General features: G+C 42.7%; 1 protein-coding gene across 1 annotated transcript in view; it reads right to left on the reverse strand.

The window, feature by feature from the left end:
* The window catches only part of ULK2 (unc-51 like autophagy activating kinase 2), a 69388-nt gene that overhangs the window by 40450 nt on the left and 9934 nt on the right, over positions 1 to 19004 (reverse strand). Inside the window, exons 3-5 of the mRNA XM_072136413.1 lie at positions 17529 to 17570; positions 3714 to 3746; positions 2131 to 2167 (exon numbers count right to left, since the gene is read on the reverse strand). Of these exons, the coding sequence (XP_071992514.1) occupies positions 2131 to 2167; positions 3714 to 3746; positions 17529 to 17570 (112 nt within the window). The remainder of the gene's footprint in view (positions 1 to 2130; positions 2168 to 3713; positions 3747 to 17528; positions 17571 to 19004) is intronic.

A 19004-nucleotide genomic window follows, 5' to 3' on the forward strand; every position in this document is an offset into this window, starting at 1 on the left:
GCTTCAGAGTCCGATTTCAAGGTGGTAACTGTTATGGGTATATTAGCATTTCTGACTTCCATTTGCGATATCCTCTCCTCTGCATTATGCACTCTGTCTCTCAGGCTCTGGAGATCTTGCCTAAGCAGGCTAACATCCACCCTGACTTCATCCAGCTTCCCGGTCAGAGAGCTCTTACATGCATCTATTGCAGCTAGTACCTGAGAGGTGACTTGCTTCAGGGTGGGTTCTTCTGCCTCCTCCTCAGATGCTGCAGGGCCACTGGAACTTTGCTTTGCCCTGGACTGGGCTGAGCGCTGTGGTTGCGGTGCGCGGGACGTTTCCCCTTGTTCCGTGCGGGCAAATTCACGCAGTCTCTCCGCCGCGTTTGCCTTAGTGGGGCCCATTCTGGAAGGTGCACAAGGTTGCAGTCCTGTGGATCCCTGTGTGTCGCTGGATATATATTGCCCTGCGGGTGTCAGGGCTGGCAGGGGGTCTTCCCTCTTCTGACAGAGGCCTGGGGGATAATGGCCGGATCAGAGGCACTGCAGCTGCTGCTGCCAACACGAGGTGGCTGCTCTGGCGCAACTCTCGGGCGCCTCGGGATAGCAGGTCCGACCTGCCGGTACTGCGCTCCCCGCTCCTCTGCTTACCCGGGGGTCAGTATTCGCGGCCTCCCGCGCCTAGATGCGGGACCTCCGCTTCGGTCTCTTGCCGCCCGCCTTCCGAAGATGTCCGCGCGGGAGCAGCCGGGTCGGAGCGCCACTTCCGGCAAGGACTTCCCACGTGTGTCGCAGGCCGCAGTGTCGGGGCTCCTCTCTCCCGTCGCTCCGTATCTCCCGCCGACTCCACCGGTAAGTCGCAGGTGGGCTCTGGGGTGCACAGGAGGGTTGTGACGCCTCTGGGTTGCCGGTACCTCAGGATGCTGACAGGATTATCCGGGGTCCGCACGGAGCTCTCTCAAGCACGTCCAGCCATGTTGGTTGCTAGCCACGCCCCCCTCTTGTTTGCCAATTTTAACTTATTTGGTAATAGCATTTGAACAAATAAAATGTATAATTTATTTGCTACTGTATCTGTTATTTTTATTTTTTCTTGGGTAATATTGATGAATATTGGGGTTGTGGTGAAAAGCCCCATACCTCCACTCCATACATTTTTCTTGGGTGTGATCCTTCTAAAGGGACATAAACTACCACCAGAAGTGTACATCAGCAACCTTTTCCTGTAACATGTATGCTCACCAACGCAGAGGAGCACCAATTACTCTTACAATTTTTGTCTATCGCAATTGGGGCGGGTACCTTAATATGATTGCACCCCTTATTCATCAATGTGCGGCTGCACACATTGAAATTTAATTTGATATTCATGATTGAACACAGTGGGGCAGAGTTACTTACCCGGTCCATTCGCGATCCAGCGGCGTGTTCTCTGTGGAGGATTCAGGTCTTGCGGCGATTCACTAAGGTGTCGCTGCTGCGCTGAAGTCCATCTGAGTTCACTGGAGTTCACCAAGCTACCCTGGGTGCAGGTAAGTGCGTGTCAAGCGACACTTTTTAAAAATAAAATACGGCGTTTTTTCCGAATTCGTCGGGTTTTCTTACGGCCACGTCCTCCGATTTCCGTCACGTGCATACTCGTGCCCATGTGCCACAATCCGATCGCGTGCGCCAAAAACCTGGGGCAATTCAGGGAAAATTGGCGCAAAACGGTAAAATTCGGGTAACCGATGGAAAAACGCGATTCAAGTCCTTAGTAAATGACCCCCAGTATTAAAAAAAATCACTTTAAAACAAACAGGTTTAATGTTAGGTTATACCGTATCTCTCCGATGCAGAAAGAATACAAAACTGCTGCTACAGCAAGTGTACAGTAATTATTTGTGTATGGACAGGGAGGCGCTTCTTTGTTCCGGTCTTCTCACTTAGGAATGTAAATTTGGAGTACAAAATTATGAATCAACACAAATGGGAAAATAAAGTACAACACCAAAATAATAGCAAAATCTATGAAGATTCAAAAAGAAGAGGCTTGGTTATAACTAGAGTTCTTTCTAGATTCTTTTATACAAAAGATTACAAAGCCAGACAAGACATGTTGACTCTGCTTTTTATGGGTTAGCAGTTTTACAGAAAGGGAACCAAATACCTTGTAAATAATCTGCCAGGTCTCCTCCATTGCAGTACTGCAGGAAATAAAGACATCACAATTATTCACAGGCAAACAAGGAGACAAGGCTCGCTGGCACAATCTGGTAAATATGTTTTCAGAATACCCAAATGTTCAGACAAGGGTTTACAGTTCCTTTTTTTGCAGTCTTGCTTAACAGTAGATGAAACGCAGGGCAAGCTCAGAGAAAAAAAAACACCTAAGCGAATACTTCTACAGCTGTATTTCATAGTGATACATGAGAAGAAGTACATCTAAAGAACAACAGCATCCAAGACTGCATTATCTGCCTCTCTGTATAATGCCCTATAATAGCGGTTATAAACCAGTTATAAAGTGTAATAGGCATTGAAAGTGACTCCAATGTGGATTATCCTTGCCTTCTAAAAAACCTTGCAAAGAACAGTGGTACAATTGAATGCAAGTCTATGTAATATGCCTAAACAGAAATAAAAAGGTTCATCAATTATCCCCACAATCAAGATTACATAGAAGTGTATGGAGAGGGAAGATGGAGGAGTAAGTAAGAGCTGAGCAAGAGAGAACAGACAGGCAAAGACAGAGGTCATCAATGCCGGTAATTACTTTTCTGTAACAGAGTGGAAGAGTGCGAGTCAAATAGCATATTTGAGCAATAAATGTTCTATAAAGATACACACGCTAAAATATTGATTTGTGCAAGACTTGTTTTAAGGCTAGGTACACTTTATTAAGGACATTAAGAAAACGCATATTTAGCAATTCTCAAATGTAAGGTGATTATCGGATACAGTCCATGCTGCAAGAACCCAAAAAAGGCTGCAAAATGTCAATTTGCCCATCACTACTCGTCAAGGACTATCAGTAGAGTATAGCTATCCTGACTATGCAGTGCTGACATTATCTTAAAAACTGTGATAATAACTCACAAGGCTACAAGACATTCCAAATTCTTCAAATGTCAGCACTGCAAGTCCTAGGTGTGAAAAGGAATAATAAGAATCTATGATACATATAAAAATGACTACATTGTAACAAAATATCTTTAGGGAGTAGGATTAGTGGTGATGATTTCATATAAACAAAAACTGGATGGTTATCTGTAGATGTGACCCATATAACATATGGGTAATGTGCTCAGAGATATATTCCATATGATTTGTATTCATATATATCTACATGCACAAATGTAACATTAAAGGGAACCTGTCAAAATACAGCTAGTGACAGGTTCCTATAGAGCCCTATTAACTAAAAACACTTTGCCTCACATCTTATATTACTTGGCATCAGATGTGTCCTTCTGGGCCATCCCCTCCCATCTACTCCTTCTCATGCCTTATTCCTCCTTACTATTCAGCAGTATAGTCATGTGACAAGGGTGACCAGCAAACAGACCCTACCCCCCCCAACCACCGGTAATACCTGCAATAGGGAAGCAGGGACTCGTGACATAATGCATTGGTGCATGAAACAGGACTCTGCATGGCCCATGACTCACGGACCAACCACGGCTAATGTGTAACTGCCCTAAACCATAATCCGCAGCTAAATAATGCAAGCCTAAAATTCCAAATATTTACCTCCATGACCAAGAAAACAGAGTTGGGCATCTCCTGTAAAAAAGAAACATAAGAAAATATAAGCATAGGTAATAGGTCTGGTTGGCAAAATTGGCATTGCGTTCATGGGAGCAGTGACAAATGCTTTTGGAGTGGACACAGAATGCATACGAATGTATCTCATTTCCTGCATTGACTTCAGGGCACAGTCTGCAGGTGCCACAAACACTGGCATTGAACTCTGACAAAACCTCTTAACCATCTTTCCATACATAATCTGTTACACAAGGCATGCACATAACCAACCAACTAGGGTTCTTTCCAAATTAAATTATAGGGTTTTTATAGTGGGTCTGCCTTTAATAGGATCTAGAATATGCCTTTCTGGCCACCCGGTGATAATTATCTCTGCATTGCTGTATTTATGGGTATGCAAATCAACCAGCAAGTGCAATGGGGGCAGACCTAATTTGTCAGATATGTCTACAGGCAGAGGTTGCAAGGTCAATTTTTAGCTAAAGGTGAGGCGAAGGCAGGCAAGTTGTGGCCAAGAATAGGCAAATCTGCATTTACAGGGCGTCTTTTATGTGTGTAATGCTTCACCAGTTTTCGGCCATAGAGTTATATAAGCCATCTTATTGGTATGGCATTAAGTTTGGAAGTGACAGACTCCTGTGTATTCCTTATAGATCTCTCTAATGTATCTTGTATTGCTTGCCTGTACAACACACAAGTTTCTTCTTATTTGTAGTTTAACTTCTAAGCACTGGGAGAAAACCCAGGAAAATGTTTGGAGAACGTCAGCTATGCTCCCTTGGTCTTTGTGGAGAACGCAGTGTATGGACTGTTTAGTGTGTTATCTTAGGCACATTTTTTCTGCTGTTCTTGCTTTCCTAGAAAGAGATTTTCCTGGAAAGGCAGTCCTAGTGACAGAAATAAATCAAAACATGTCTATGGTCTGAGGGCAGGTGCTCTCAAGCCATGCAGCTCATATTACAGTCATGAAGTTCACTTTTGTTCCTTTTCACAGCTGGATGTGGGTGACCCCATTATTCATGAGTCATGTGACTCCACAGTTCTAGTAATTGGTTACAGGGACTGTTGAGTGCCAGAGGCACTATTCCCCCTGCTCAGTAACAGAATATTATTCTTCTCAAGCACGCACATACTTTAGGAAAGGAGAGGCAAGTAAATTAACTGCAAAGTCCATTTATTTTAATAATTCAACACAGCACAAGTGGACCTGGAGCTCCTCCAAAACCTGCCTTTTTAATATAGACGGAGAATTAGAAAATAAGTTGTCAGATCTTATCTGTGCTTGAAGAGAGTAATACCATCATCAGATAGATAAGTATAAGCAATGGATATGCATAAAAGAGCAGGATAAGACAAGTATCAGCCAAATATGAATATTCCTGAACAGGCTCGGACTGGCCTGCCGGGACACCGGTCAAAACCCCGGTGGGCCCTTATCATAAGTCACCATCTCCTATCTGTGTCTGGAGCAGGCACATTCAGCTGAGGCTGGAGGAGGGGGGCAGCAGGGGGGACTATGACGTCCTGCAGGAGGGAGAGACAGGTTCTTTGCTCTTCCCACAGCTGCGCTGGGGCAGTGAGCGAGACATTTCCTCCTCCCTGCACTGAGCACCTCAGCCCCTGCGTCACTGCAGGAGAACATGGCCCCTGATTCACTGGAGGAGCAGACAGTGAGCTGTCACTAATTACAGACCAGAGGACGTGGGCCCCCTAGTTGTCACAGTGGGCCCCCTTCCTCCTGGTCATGACAGACATCAGGGGCCACCAATCAGCTAGCAGCTGCTGCTGGAGTGCCCTCCCCCTGGCACAGCACAGGCTGCACTCATGTGCAGGAGCTCAGGATGGATGAGGAGCTGCTGATGGCTTCCAGCACAAGAAAAAGGTACAAAATAAAAGTGCATCACATTTACACACACACAGTGCACCTCATGACATCCCTGCAATGTGTACATACATATAGAATAACAGTGGGCTCAAGAACTACAACTCCCAGCAGTTGAATAAGATGCTGAAAGTTGTAGTACTTTGATTGAATGTATTTAGTATTGATGTAGAATAAGGATTGATGTCACACGTTGCACTGACTCTGTTTACAAATGGAATCAAAGCGTACGGGGGCAGGATGCGCTTCTATGTAGACGCATGCGATCGGTAACGGCACTCGGTGTCTTCTATTGTCCAAATGCTGAAGGAATCCAAGCGTTACATGTGACCCCGTGTTACGTGTGACCGCAGCCTCGGTATAACCAGCATACCCTGTGTTACATGTGACTGCAGCCTCAGTATTACCAGCATACCCTGTATTACATGTGACTGCAGCCTCAGTATTACCAGCATACCCTGTGTTACATGTGACTGCAGCCTCAGTATTACCAGCATACGCTGCGTTCTGTGTGACCACAGCCTTAGTATTACCAGCATACCCCGCGTTATGTGTGACCGTAGCCTCTGTATTACAAGCATACCTTGCCTTATGTGTGACCGCAGCCTCTGTATTACCAGCATACCTTGCCTTATGTGTGACCGCAGCCTCTGTATTACCAGCATACCTTGCGTTATGTGTGACCGCAGCCTCAGTATTACCAGCATACCCCGCGTTATGTGTGACCCCAGCGTCGGTATTCAGTATATCCCGCGTTGCGTGTGACCGCAGCCTCAGTATTACCAGCATACCCCGCGTTATGTGTGACCGCAGCCTCAGTATTACCAGCATACCCCGCGTTATGTGTGACCCCAGCGTCGGTATTCAGCATATACCGCGTTATGTGTGACCGCAGACTCAGTATTGCCTACATACCCCGCGTTACGTGTGACCGCAGCCTCAGTATTGCCTGCATAACCCGCATTACGTGTGACCCCAGCGTCGGTATTCAGTATATCCCGCGTTACGTGTGACCGCAGCCTCGGTATTACCAGCATACCCCGCGTTACATGTGACCCCAGCGTCGGTATTCAGTATATCCCGCGTTACGTGTGACCCCAGCCTCAGTATTACCAGCATACCCCGCGTTACATGTGACTGCAGCCTCTGTATTACCAAACCCCCCCCCACCCGTCATGATGTCCAAATTGCAGATTCATCACCATTTCAATGCACAAACATTTGAATAAAAAGTGATGAAAAAGGTCTTCACTTCACAAACTGATATCACTGAAAACATCAGCTTCTCCAGCTCCGTACATTAAAGTTTAAAAAAGTAAGAGGTGTGTGAAACCGAGTCTGTAATAAAAATAATGCAACTTTTTTTGTCATTTATACCACATTTGGAATTTTTATCCAGCTTCCTAGTACACTGCACGGAATATTAACCCTTAAAGGGTTAAAGACCAGACCATTTTCATCTTTGATTTTCCATTTTTACTTCTGTGTCTTTAAAAATCCATAACTATGTTATTTCCATGTACAGAGCTGTATGAGGCTTGTTTTCTGCATAACAAATTGTACTTCCTAGTGATGGTATTAAATTAAATATTCTATGCCATGTACTGGAAAGCGGGACAAAATCCCAATGGGGTAAAATTGACAAAAAAAAACATACTTATGCCATTTTGTGGGCTATGTATGTATGGCTTTCACTGTATGCTCCAAATCATACCTCCCCTTAATTCCTTGGGTAAGTGTGATCACGAGGACACCAAATTCATAAAGCTTTAATAAGTTTTTATATAAAAAATGAACCTTTGGTACAAAGGTGTGTATGAAGAGGACCCAGCCTGTGAACCTTCTTCATATACAGGCAGTCCCTGGGTTATTTACCAGATAGGTTCCTTAGGTTTGTACTTAAGTTGACTTTGTATGTAAGTAGGAATTGTATATTTTATAATTGTAGATCCAGACAAAAAATTTTTTTGTCCCAGTGACAATTAGATTTTCAAAATTTTTTGCTGTAATGAAACCGAAGATTACCAATAAAGCTTCATTACAGACACCTTACAGATGATCATTGCAGTCTGGCACTAAAGTAACATCCAGAGACTTCACCAGAGGTAACAGTGGGCAGAGGGGTATGTCTGTAACTAGGGGTTGTCTGTAAGTCGGGGGTCCTTTAGTAGGGGACCACCTGTACCTGAAACCTGTTAAGTACATACATGTACCATGTGCAGTCCTTAAGGGACATCTATCACCAGGATGAAGGATTGTAAACCAAGCACACTTACATGCTGGTGTGCGCCCCCTCTGGCAGGATCTGCTCTTCTTTTAGCTTCTTATTTCCTGGTTTTGAAAAAAAGGGCTCAGGCTTTATAGGAGTTAATGGAACCTGGAGCCCCTCAGACTAATTTGCATAATTTTTAAAAAGCCCTTTTTTATTAAAAACAAGGGCATAACCACCTTAAAGAAGAGAAGATCCTGTCAGAGGGGGCACACACCAGTATGTTTGGTTTACAATCCTTCATCCTGGTGATAAACGTTAAATACGGATTCCAGGGAGTTAAACAGTCCGGAAGATAACAAGCCTGAGGCCCCATTCACATGTTGCAGTTCTTGATCTGTTTTATTTCCATTTAAAAACGCAACAGGGAGGGGCTTATTCCAGAACAAAAGTGTTTCAGTAGAAAGACATATGTGTTCTGGCAAAGCCCCTGCCTTTTGCGGTTTCCAATGCAGTTAAAACTCATCAAAAAACAAAGTGTGCATGGGGCCTGAGGCCTGTTCTCTGAAGGATTGTTTTACACGTCCTCATTCACTTCTATGGGCTCATGCACATGGCTGTGAATATCACAGCCGTGTATGAGCCAACTGCCTAAGCTGCAATAGACAGAGCAGGTGCTAACCATGTTTGCGGTTCAGGCTATTATTATGTACTTACATCCCGGTGACAAGCAACCCTCAAACAATGTTCCATGGGACTATTGTTTGCATCCCAAGAACTGCACAAGTGTAGTGTGCAGAAAGCCTGAGGCTGTGTTCACACAGTGGGGCAGATTTACTTACCCGGCCCATTCGCGATCCAGCGGCGCGTCCACCAGGTGGCGCTGCAGCGCCGAAAATAATCTTAACGCCCCGGAATGCACCATCCCATAGAAGGTGAAGGTGAGCGCTCCCCAAGCGACACATTTTCGGTTTTTAAATGCGGCGGTTTTTCCGAATACGTCGGGTTTTCGTTCGGCCACGCCCCCCGATTTCTGTCGCGCGCATGCCGGCCCCGATGCGCCACAATCCGATCGCGTGCGCCAAAAACCCGGGGCAATTCATGTACAAGCGGCGCAAATCGGAAATATTCGGGTAACACGTCGGGAAAACGCGAATCGGGCCCTTAGTAAATGACCCCCATTATGTTTTTTTTGTTGCAAAAATTTAAAGTTTATCTGCTGAATGGACCTGCATTCAAATGGAAGATGAACAGATCGTCTTTCCAAAGCTTTGAAAAAAGCAACAAAAAAATGCAATGTGTGAACATGGCCACAGGCGGCATTCACACCTTGCATTTGCAGCACGTTCAGAAACGCAATGAAAATATACATGGGGGTGGCTCGCACGTATCCATGAAGCAGCTGGTGGGCCCCCAGAATTAATTTCACTGGTGGGCCCTTGGCACCCCAGTCCGACCCTGTTCCTGAATATCATAATGAGAAATACAATGCAGGAAGAAGTGGAGGAGGGGAGCGCACATAATTCCTGTCTGTCTTTATGAACCATTGCAATAAGGATACCCATTGTAACAGAAACATCACTATCACTGGAGCAGAAATTCAGTGAATAAAAGTGATGTATGAGCACAAACCATCCATTGCTTCATGAGGGGTACCAAGGATCAGTGTCACAGGTGAAGAAATATTCCTTAGCCAGATTTTATGATGCACCTACGCACGAACATGTCCAAAGTTAGCATATAAATAAGCACAATGTCTCAGGGGATGCCAGTTGACTTTACACTGATGCGGATTTGAGTCTACAAGTAAATATGTTCATCCAGTGCAAGTGGGGTACTGTACTTGATTTCCTCCAACATTACAAAGACACACTACTGGTAAGCGCTATATCAGCTGAGAGAAATAGTGCTGATGATAATAGTAAACTTTGTTCAAAATAGTTCATTTGCTTCCACATTACAGGAGCTCATAAATACTTAAAAACTGGCCTCAGTGCTCCCTCTTCTATTGTCAATAGAAACTTTAATTTCTCTGCAGAGGAATTTCCAGTCAGAACCTTCCTAAAGGGACTTGCACCAATTGTAGTGCACCCCGTCTCAAGCGAGATATTCATGCCAGGAAGTTAAAGAACATCTACTATCAGATTCAGTGATGGTAGACGTCCCATCATAATTGCTCATCAGGGGATGATCTCGCTTTTATGAGATCATAAAGACTTTATAAAAGATATTCAAGGGCTACGTCCTCCTGCTCATATATGCACACCCCACACATATATTGGCAGGAGGCGGGGGAAAAAGGCACTCAGGTGAAGAAGCCCCGAGTGCCTCCTTTATGAAGTCTTTTTTAGAACAATGTTTGGGACATCGACCATCAGTAATTTGGCATTATAGTTTATATTTTTACTATATTTTTTAATAGTAAACTTTATTAAAGAATATGTTCCTGTGCCCTTCTTTTCCCCCTACCTTTATTCCTTATTTAAGCAACATGCGTAGATCAGCTTTCAGTCCTGTATCCACTGACAGCTATAGAGAGATATAAAGGAACCTGGTTGTGTACCTAATGACTTCACTCTTTACAGACAGTCTAGGGATAGTTTAATGTCCTCAGACAAATGAGGCATCAATAGAAATATTCTCTAGGTACGGATAGTACGGATAGGTACGGATAATCAATAGCCTTATCTGTCTGAAGTGGACAGACCTCGGAAGGCTTTCAGATACAGTTGAAACCAGAAGTCACATACGTAAACATGTTTGTCTATCTGACAAGAAATCAGAATATACCTTCCCCTTTTTACCAAAAGTATTTATATCTGCCAAATGCAAAAAGAACGAGAGAAAATTTTTAAGGCATAACATTCTTCAAAGTAAAAAGTTTCGATACATTTCATTGGCATTTGGTACCATTGCTCTTAAACTGTATGACTTGGGACATTTTGGATATCCTTCCACAAACTTCTCACAATAGTTGGTTTGATTTTAGCCATTACAAAGCCCCCCATTTTGCATTGTGTACATGCAAAACACCAGGTGCTGCTTCACTGGAAACGCAGAGGTGACTGGACCAAGCCCTGCCATGGGCATTTGAATTGAGTCTTTAAACGCAATGCAAACCCCAGTTGTGAGCACAAGCAAACATTGCAGCCATGGAAAGGAACCATTAAGGGATAAGGGCAATGCTTTTTAATCAGAGTTTATGAAGTATTTATTTTGGGTGGGTTAATCTGAATCGCCGGTTCCCCCTATTGAAGTATAATACAAAGTTTACTACTGTCAACTGCTCTATTAATTCTGAAACTGAAAATAATAGAAAATGTCATTTATTGACAAAACATCTCATTGATCCACGTCAGAGAGGTTGTACAGCACTTATGATGAATGGTCATGAAATAAAGCCATCATTTAAGTGTGATAATACTCTAAAGTTGTTCTCTCTTTTTTCCCTGCATTAACAAACCATTAGAAAGATGGAAAATGTTTCATTACATTTAGTGACTACTTCTATAAAAGACTGTGCAACCTATATATGCATCATAAATAAAATGTCTGCTTTACAGAAACAAATAAAAAGTTTGTATTTATTACTCCAAAGAAAAGGAAATCTATTGGGATCTTTCTCCATCTCCAAAACCCATATAAGACAGCAGAACACTATACAAGATTAATACATTTCTGGACTGCTTTATGCTGTGAATTCAAGCTGCTTTTTTAGCCAGTGCCAATCACCCCTGTGTGACAGTACTTGTTACCAAGCACAGGGCAAGAATTACAGCAGTCAGTCCCATGTAGACACTATTGGGTAAAATGCCTAGTTTCAGTATGGACCAGAATAAAGACGGCAAACTGTCTCACGTGCTGTACCAATGATTTTCCCAAAAGCCTACATAGATATCTAATAGGCAACACTGCAATGTGAGTTCTACAAGTTAAAAACACAAACCCTAGTGTGAAAGGGGCCCAAGTTTGTTCATCTATTCCCCAAACCTTCCACAAGTTTTGCCATATGCAAAATAGATCTACAGCAGTGTATATTAGGATATTGTGCTCCTTTCACATATCAGGCATTTCTTGTGATGTAAATTTAGACAGGCTGTGGAGTTCACTGTGCTGGAACGTGGAATCAACAAGTTCATGTTATTCATCAAGCACTTCTTTCCGCCCAGCAAAACTTTTGCACAGAAACAGGCCAACGAACCTATAAAGGCAGGAATGCCCTACTCTGCCGGCAGCCGCACCCCTGCATACGGGTGTAGTCGCAGCATAATTGCAAATTCTTGCGGTGTGCACGAATTAGTGTTTACTTCATTGCTACTACGCCAGAAAACTGGCGTAGAAGCTGTGATAAATTTCCCTGTGTTCCTGATCTGCAGCATTTCTTTAACATCTCCATTATAAATGGGTGATATCCAAGGTAGAATGAATAAATGAAAACCTTCATCCTAAGGCTCTAATAACTTTGTGTTGCTGTGTGCACATCTTAAAAGATCAATACACCTGGTGAATAGTCTTCACTCTAGCTCCACATGGTTTAGTGCAGTTTAGTGCCCCTTGTACCTGGCAGATGGTAAAATATACACAGGCACTGTGCCCAAGTTTCAACTTTATCTAAAGGCATTGGCTTAGATGCATCTTTTCTTCTGGAACTTGTTAAGATATTAGTTATGGTTATCGCTGTAATAATATCAAGGCCTTAGACATTACTCTGCCAAGCACTGGTTACTCTCCAAGCTAACTTCACAAGGTGAGTACTCAGTCTCCCGTCTGGTGTTTTGGTTACAGTTTTATCTATCTTTCTAAACATATAGTTGGCCAGAAAATATTCAAACAGGACATGACAGATAAACACCTGCCTCACACAGCCATAAAACAACAACTAGACTGAGCTATTATAAAAGAGAACTCAAAAAAGGGTCAAGGATTGGCCAGATGCAGAATGTTCATAGTACTATAGCTGGGATTCTTGACAATGACTTTAGAGGCCCATGGCTCATTAGTCTCCATCATGACTAAGGGCAAACTAGAAGGGAGAAGAACCGAGACCCCTTTGAAACGCAAAGGTTTTGACATACCGATAGACTGCTGATAGAGCCAGTGAGGTCACCGTCTCTCCCTCTGTTATTCTCACGCTATGCACAATCATAGCATCATCTGGCTGTTGATGTCCTTTAAGCTATCTATACCCAAGGTCTATTGTTTGCAGCCCTTGTGTCACCAGTATGTGTCCGCTTACATGCCAATGACAGACTGAAAAAAATGCACAGGCTGCAAAATTGGGCAGGAACAGAACCTTCCCCAAAATCTGCAGCTAAGATAGATGGCTCATGTACACAGCTGCGGAAACTGCAGCCATTTATCTAAGGCTACTTTCAAACTGCTGTAGGTTCGCCTGGCCGAGCATACAGCTGCAAGCTGGAGAGGAGGAGGAGGAATGAGCGCTACTCACCCCTCCCCTCTCCATAGCACTGCATGGCATTCAGCCGTAATCTCAGGAAAAGATAGAGCAGGGGTAGGGAACCTATGGCTCGGGAGCCAGATGTGGCTCTTTTGATGGCTGCATCTGGCTCGCAGTCAAATTATTGATTAATAGCGATTGGCAGTGTGTACATCTAAGACACACCCACCGATGATCACTGGATGCAGGCAGGGATGTTACCGCTGACTGCATCCTTTGTGTGACCAAGGTGCCATCGCTGCACTGTTGCTTAGGTGACAGCTCCTGTGTCATAGAGTAGAGCAGAATCCACTCCTCTCTATGACCCAGACAACATTGCCTGAGCAGCGCAGGAGTGATGAGAAGCTGCTGTAGGGAGAGCAGGTAGGTGAGTATTCCCTTTTTTTTTTTGCCATCTACTGGGACTGTGCTGGCACTAACTATCTAATGGGAGACCACTTATCTTCTGGGGCCTGGGGGCATGTGATGGGGCTACCTGTCTGGTAGGCATCTTCCTTGAGGAAGCGATGGCGAAACGTATGTCGGGGTGCTGTGGTGGTGGTCTGAGGCCTGATTACTGCTTGTCAGGTACTTGGTAGCGTGTAACAACCGGTTGGGTAAAATTAGCACGTGTACTTATTGCACAGCCATATCTTGCACTTACAGTAATTGGAGGTTTACAGTGATGATACACGTATAATATTGATAGACCACCACCATTTTCGTTTGTTTTTGTAGATTTTAACGTGTGTTTTAATGTTTTCTTTTTTATTGCCTTTGTGTGTACAAATAAAGATTTGCAATATTTTATTGATACTGGTTAAATGATTTATGAGTTATACTCCTTTGGTCCTGTTGGTACTCATCATTATCTGCTGTGGCTAACCCTATTTACTGGGTGCATCTACTGGGACCAACTATCCCAGTTACTGGGGGCCACGTGCTGTGGCTACCTAGTTACTGGGGGCCACGTGCTGTGGATACCTAGTTACTGGGGGCACATACTGGGGCTAACCATCTACTGGGGGCATGTGCTGTGGCTAACCATTTACTGGGGGGCATATGCTGTGGCTACCATGTACTGGGGCTACCTATCTACTGGGGGGCCCTGTGCTGTGGCTACCTATCTACTGGGGGGAATGTGCATATTGTATGGCTCTCACAGAATTACATTTTAAAGCATGTGGTGTAAAGGTTCCCAACCTCTGAGATGGAGCATGCTCCATTTCTTTCCAATGCAAGGTACAGTGCGGTGTCACACACTTGGTCACCGTACCACAGCCGTGTGCCAATGTAGTCTATAGGACAGGATATATGTCTTTGTGAAAGGGGCCTAAGCCATTTGCAACAACTTAAAACACATTTCAAATCAACATTTATATGTATGATTCCTTAAACATGGAAAAACAACAGGTTGTAACTCTTTGGAAACCTTGACATAGCATTACTACAGGGGTTAAAAACTAGGGGGTTTAAAACAACCCTGCTTTCCATTCAATAGGACGGCTAGAGGAGACCTCCAGGAGCGAAGCAGTTAATCTCTAGAGGACAGGTTAATATCTTTACCTAGACACTGAACTCAAAATAAGTCGTTGATCCTATGAGAAGTCTCATGACAGGCATTCAACTATCTGGAAGCGTTCCAGTTGTGAGCAGCGCTCGTCACAGCAGCCGCTAAGCACTCAGTATGGAGTAGGAGCTAAGAGACTTGCAGTGCACATATAGCATTTCGGACAGTCAGTCACATGAGATACTCCCAAGGTCAGCTGGAAGCCACAGGAAGCATAGCTAATCTCACATGGGCTCCAATATTTCCATGGCGAGAGCACATCTGAGCAATAACACATTAAATAGATGTGACAGAAGCATTTGCCTTACACAACTTATCTTCAGTGACCCGAACATCCAAAAATAAGTATTTTTAGGAGTCTTAGTACTTGTTCTCCTCAAAAACTTGAATGCAATACATACAAGGTCACAAACAAACATTGTTAACTAAAAATTTTTATTTTTATTGTTGGGCAACTCCTTTTATTTTCACTTAAATTCTGCATTAAGAATGTGCAGAAACAACCAAAATGTTGTGGATAATAAGGAGAAAGTAAAATAAATTGGTATATATTCCATTTACTATGCTATAACAGCATATCGCTGCCGGGGAACCCGTCATCAGAAATTTACCTAATTAACAACTGCCAGTATGTCAAGCAATTTAATACCTTCTGGATCATGTTTCTTTCATGGCACAGCATGGTGGAACATCCAGAAATCAACTTTGAAGTGAGATGTAAAATGGTTGTATAAAGTCACGTCGACAAAGTGTTTAGGACTGGAGACAAGCCCACCCCCAAGTTTCAGATCCCTAGAGGTCCCTAAATGCAAGGGCATCGAACACAGAAAAGGTGCATTCTAGAACAGGGAGAGCTGGACTTCAGTGCAGAGCTCTTTGCCTTTGTGACTTTATACAACCAATTTACATCTCATTTCAAATTAAATTTTATGGATGATGCCACCATGCCGGCCCATGAAAGAAACATGATCTGGAAGGCGGACACAGTTTGGCAACAAACTGATAAACGTTTACTAAATGAAGAATTTTTATCCAGCTTTCCAGTACACAGAATTCTGGTCCTCATATATCCCTGTAAACGAAATTTAAAAAAAAAAAAAAAAGCACAATGACATACTGGTGTGTACCCTGTGGCAGAATCTGCTTTTTTTTTAGTTTCTTCTGCCATAGTTTCATAAAAAGCTTTAACAATTATGCAAATGTCCCAAGGCTTCATGTGTGTAATTGGAACCCCACAGGTTGATTTGAATAATTTTTAAAGCCTTTTTTTCTTAAAAACAGGGTTATGAAATTAAAAGAAATTAAAAGTATGTCAGTGTGCTTGGTTTACATTTCTTCATCCTAGTGGTAGATTTCATTTAAGGCTTTTGGAATGAGGGGAGTAAAATACAGAAATGCTAAAACGGAAAAGTGGGTTAAAGAGGATTTCTACCCAAATTCCATTTACATATTAGACCATTATATGCTAGAGAAGCAGCCAAAGCTTGATCATTAGGTTTCTATTCCCAAGTAAACAGGCACATGAGTTTCAGGTATTCTATGGATAAGTTACAAGACAACAATAAGCCTTCATCTCCTCCATCACTGTGTGTGCCATTTATATCCAGGCCCAATTGCATTTCTGGCAATTCTTTCAGATTCTATACGCCCAGTCTTTAAGTTATGTAACTTGTATGATTTATATATCCCGCTCACCAAACATGACAGCTAATGCAACTAATGGCCTTGTATTGTCTGACTCCTCTTTTCCTGAAAACAAATCCCCATGTATAGTGATGTATCTGCAGAGGGCTCCAGGGAATTTTACAGAACAATCAATCACAGAGAGAATAAGATTACTCCTGTAAAAACAATGCAGGTATAGTAAAAAGCAAAGAAAAAAAAAAACCCACGGGAAATTCTTTCAACTCCAAACAGCTGTGTATGTAAGGTGGTGCCCCTGTATAAAAGGACATAAGATACACAGCACATAAAATATACATAAAATATCAGCAGGAAACTGATAGAAGTAAAGTAGTCAATTTTCCAATGAACAAAGTGCTTATGTGCAAAACATAAGAAAACAGTATCACAAGTACAGTATCATAAGTACAACAATGGGTAGTAATGTGGAGCCATCACTTATTCAGAGCGGATTTATGTACAAGGCTTTTTCTGCAGCAATGTGGTTTGCAGTTTTGTAGCTCTACTCTTGAACTTTGCACTAGTGCCATAATCTGTAAAACGCAGCTTGGTAACAGTGAAAGATCCACTACCTATCAGGCTGTCCTCTAAAGTCCCTCATACTTTATATTGTAGTTTTTCTTTTTCCGAAAACTACAGGCTCATCAAGAAATAAGGCTATGAAGGGTAGACCAGAAGAAGGATATGTTAGCATTACAGCCTTGCAGTGCTGGGGACCTGGATTCAAGTCCCAGGTTCAACAACTGCAAAGAGATTGTATGTTCTCTCCAGGTTAGCATTGGTTTCCCCCGGGTCCTCCGTTTTCCTCCCGCACTCCAAAAACATACTTTGGCCGATTAAATTGTGAGCCCCCATGGGAACAGGGACCGATTTGGCAACCTCTGTGCAGCGCTACATAATCTGTGTGCACTATATAAATAAAGAAATTATTATATTGTATAACAGGTAAGAGAGAACCCAGGGACCTACTTTAATGTACTGCTTTGCCATGCATTGAAAACATTAAAAAGGAATCTTACCTGCACATCATAAAGAGCCACAATGTTTTCATGTTGCAGCTCCTATTGGAAGAAGAAAAAAGTTAGAGGGGAATGTATATTCACTGACAAAAGGATTTAATAGTCTGTTGAGGCTTTAGAAACATGGCCAAGCTAGAGTATGCCTACATATGAATTGTGGTCATTAACAAAAGATACAAGGCCGCCCTGGAAAATTGTTGTACAAAACTAGCAGCTGCAATGGATGGACCGGAATAATAATATTCATACACTTGAGGAACATAGGGCTCCTAACACAACAATAAAATAATACTCATTAAAGTGGTTTTCCCATGAAAGATAGTTCTTAAAGCTTTAATCCCCTACTGATGTTACACAATAAAGATCATTCTAACACATTACTTTACTGTTTTATTGCCGTTTTAGCTCCTATCACTCAGTGTTGGTCAGTGTAAAAGTCCAGAGTGTGGACTCTCTAAGCAGACACTTCATAATTCATCTGTGCTATGAGATGCTGTGTGCCAACTATGTGATTAGATTATCTGGGTCCAGGTTTATCTACACTTATTTAGCATCTACGCATTCACTAGTATCTGACACATAGAAAAAGATAGATCAGACACATGAGAAAAGATGAGATTCATGAGATATGTATAACACACAAAGACACACTACAGCTTTGCTACATCTGAGCTTTAACATACACACAGTGTGCCTCCCCTTTGATAAAGAACTTATCTTGCCTGTGGCTTGTAGAGTAAGTCTGTGCACAATGCTGCTTGCTGGCAGGAAGGGTCTATGTGTGAGTTCCTCTTGTAATGGAGGGGGAGGGGCTGAGATCATACTGCATCGAGCAGACAGAAAAGCTATTCATGAAATGAATCTGTTATGTCCACCCATAAAGAGACAGGTTGGAATTATATCTGTGAAATTATGTATTTTTGTTAATAACATTGAATTAGAGAATGTGTTATTTTGCTATTCTGAGTATATTTAAAAATCTTGTCTTCATGAAAATATCCCTTTAATTCCCATGCTCTAGTCAAGATGCTGTATATGTCCCCCTCTACACTACCCTTTTCGGTGATTCCCAACTCACATGGAATGCCCATTTAAGCAGGTTATTGCCAAATATTATTGACAAAAGTTCATCTCAATACTTTGTTATATATCCTTTGCTTTCAATGACAGAAGTCAAACATTTTCTGTAAGTCTTTACAAGGTTGGCACACACTGTTGCTGATATGTTGGCCCATCCACGTTTCATCTTCAATGCCCTTGCTGATGGAAGGAGGTTTGCACTCAAAATCTCACAATACATGGCCCCATTCATTCTTTCATGTACACGGATCAGTCGTCCTGGTCCCTTTGCAGAGAAACAGCCCCAAAGCATGCTTCACAGTAGGTAAGGTGTTCTTTGGATGAAACTCATTATTCACTCCCCTCCAAATATGACAAGTTGTGTTTCTACCAAACCGTTCTACTTTGGTTTCATCT

Source organism: Engystomops pustulosus, chromosome 2 (genome assembly GCF_040894005.1).
Source record: "Engystomops pustulosus chromosome 2, aEngPut4.maternal, whole genome shotgun sequence".
In the NCBI taxonomy this organism is placed as follows: domain Eukaryota; kingdom Metazoa; phylum Chordata; class Amphibia; order Anura; family Leptodactylidae; genus Engystomops; species Engystomops pustulosus.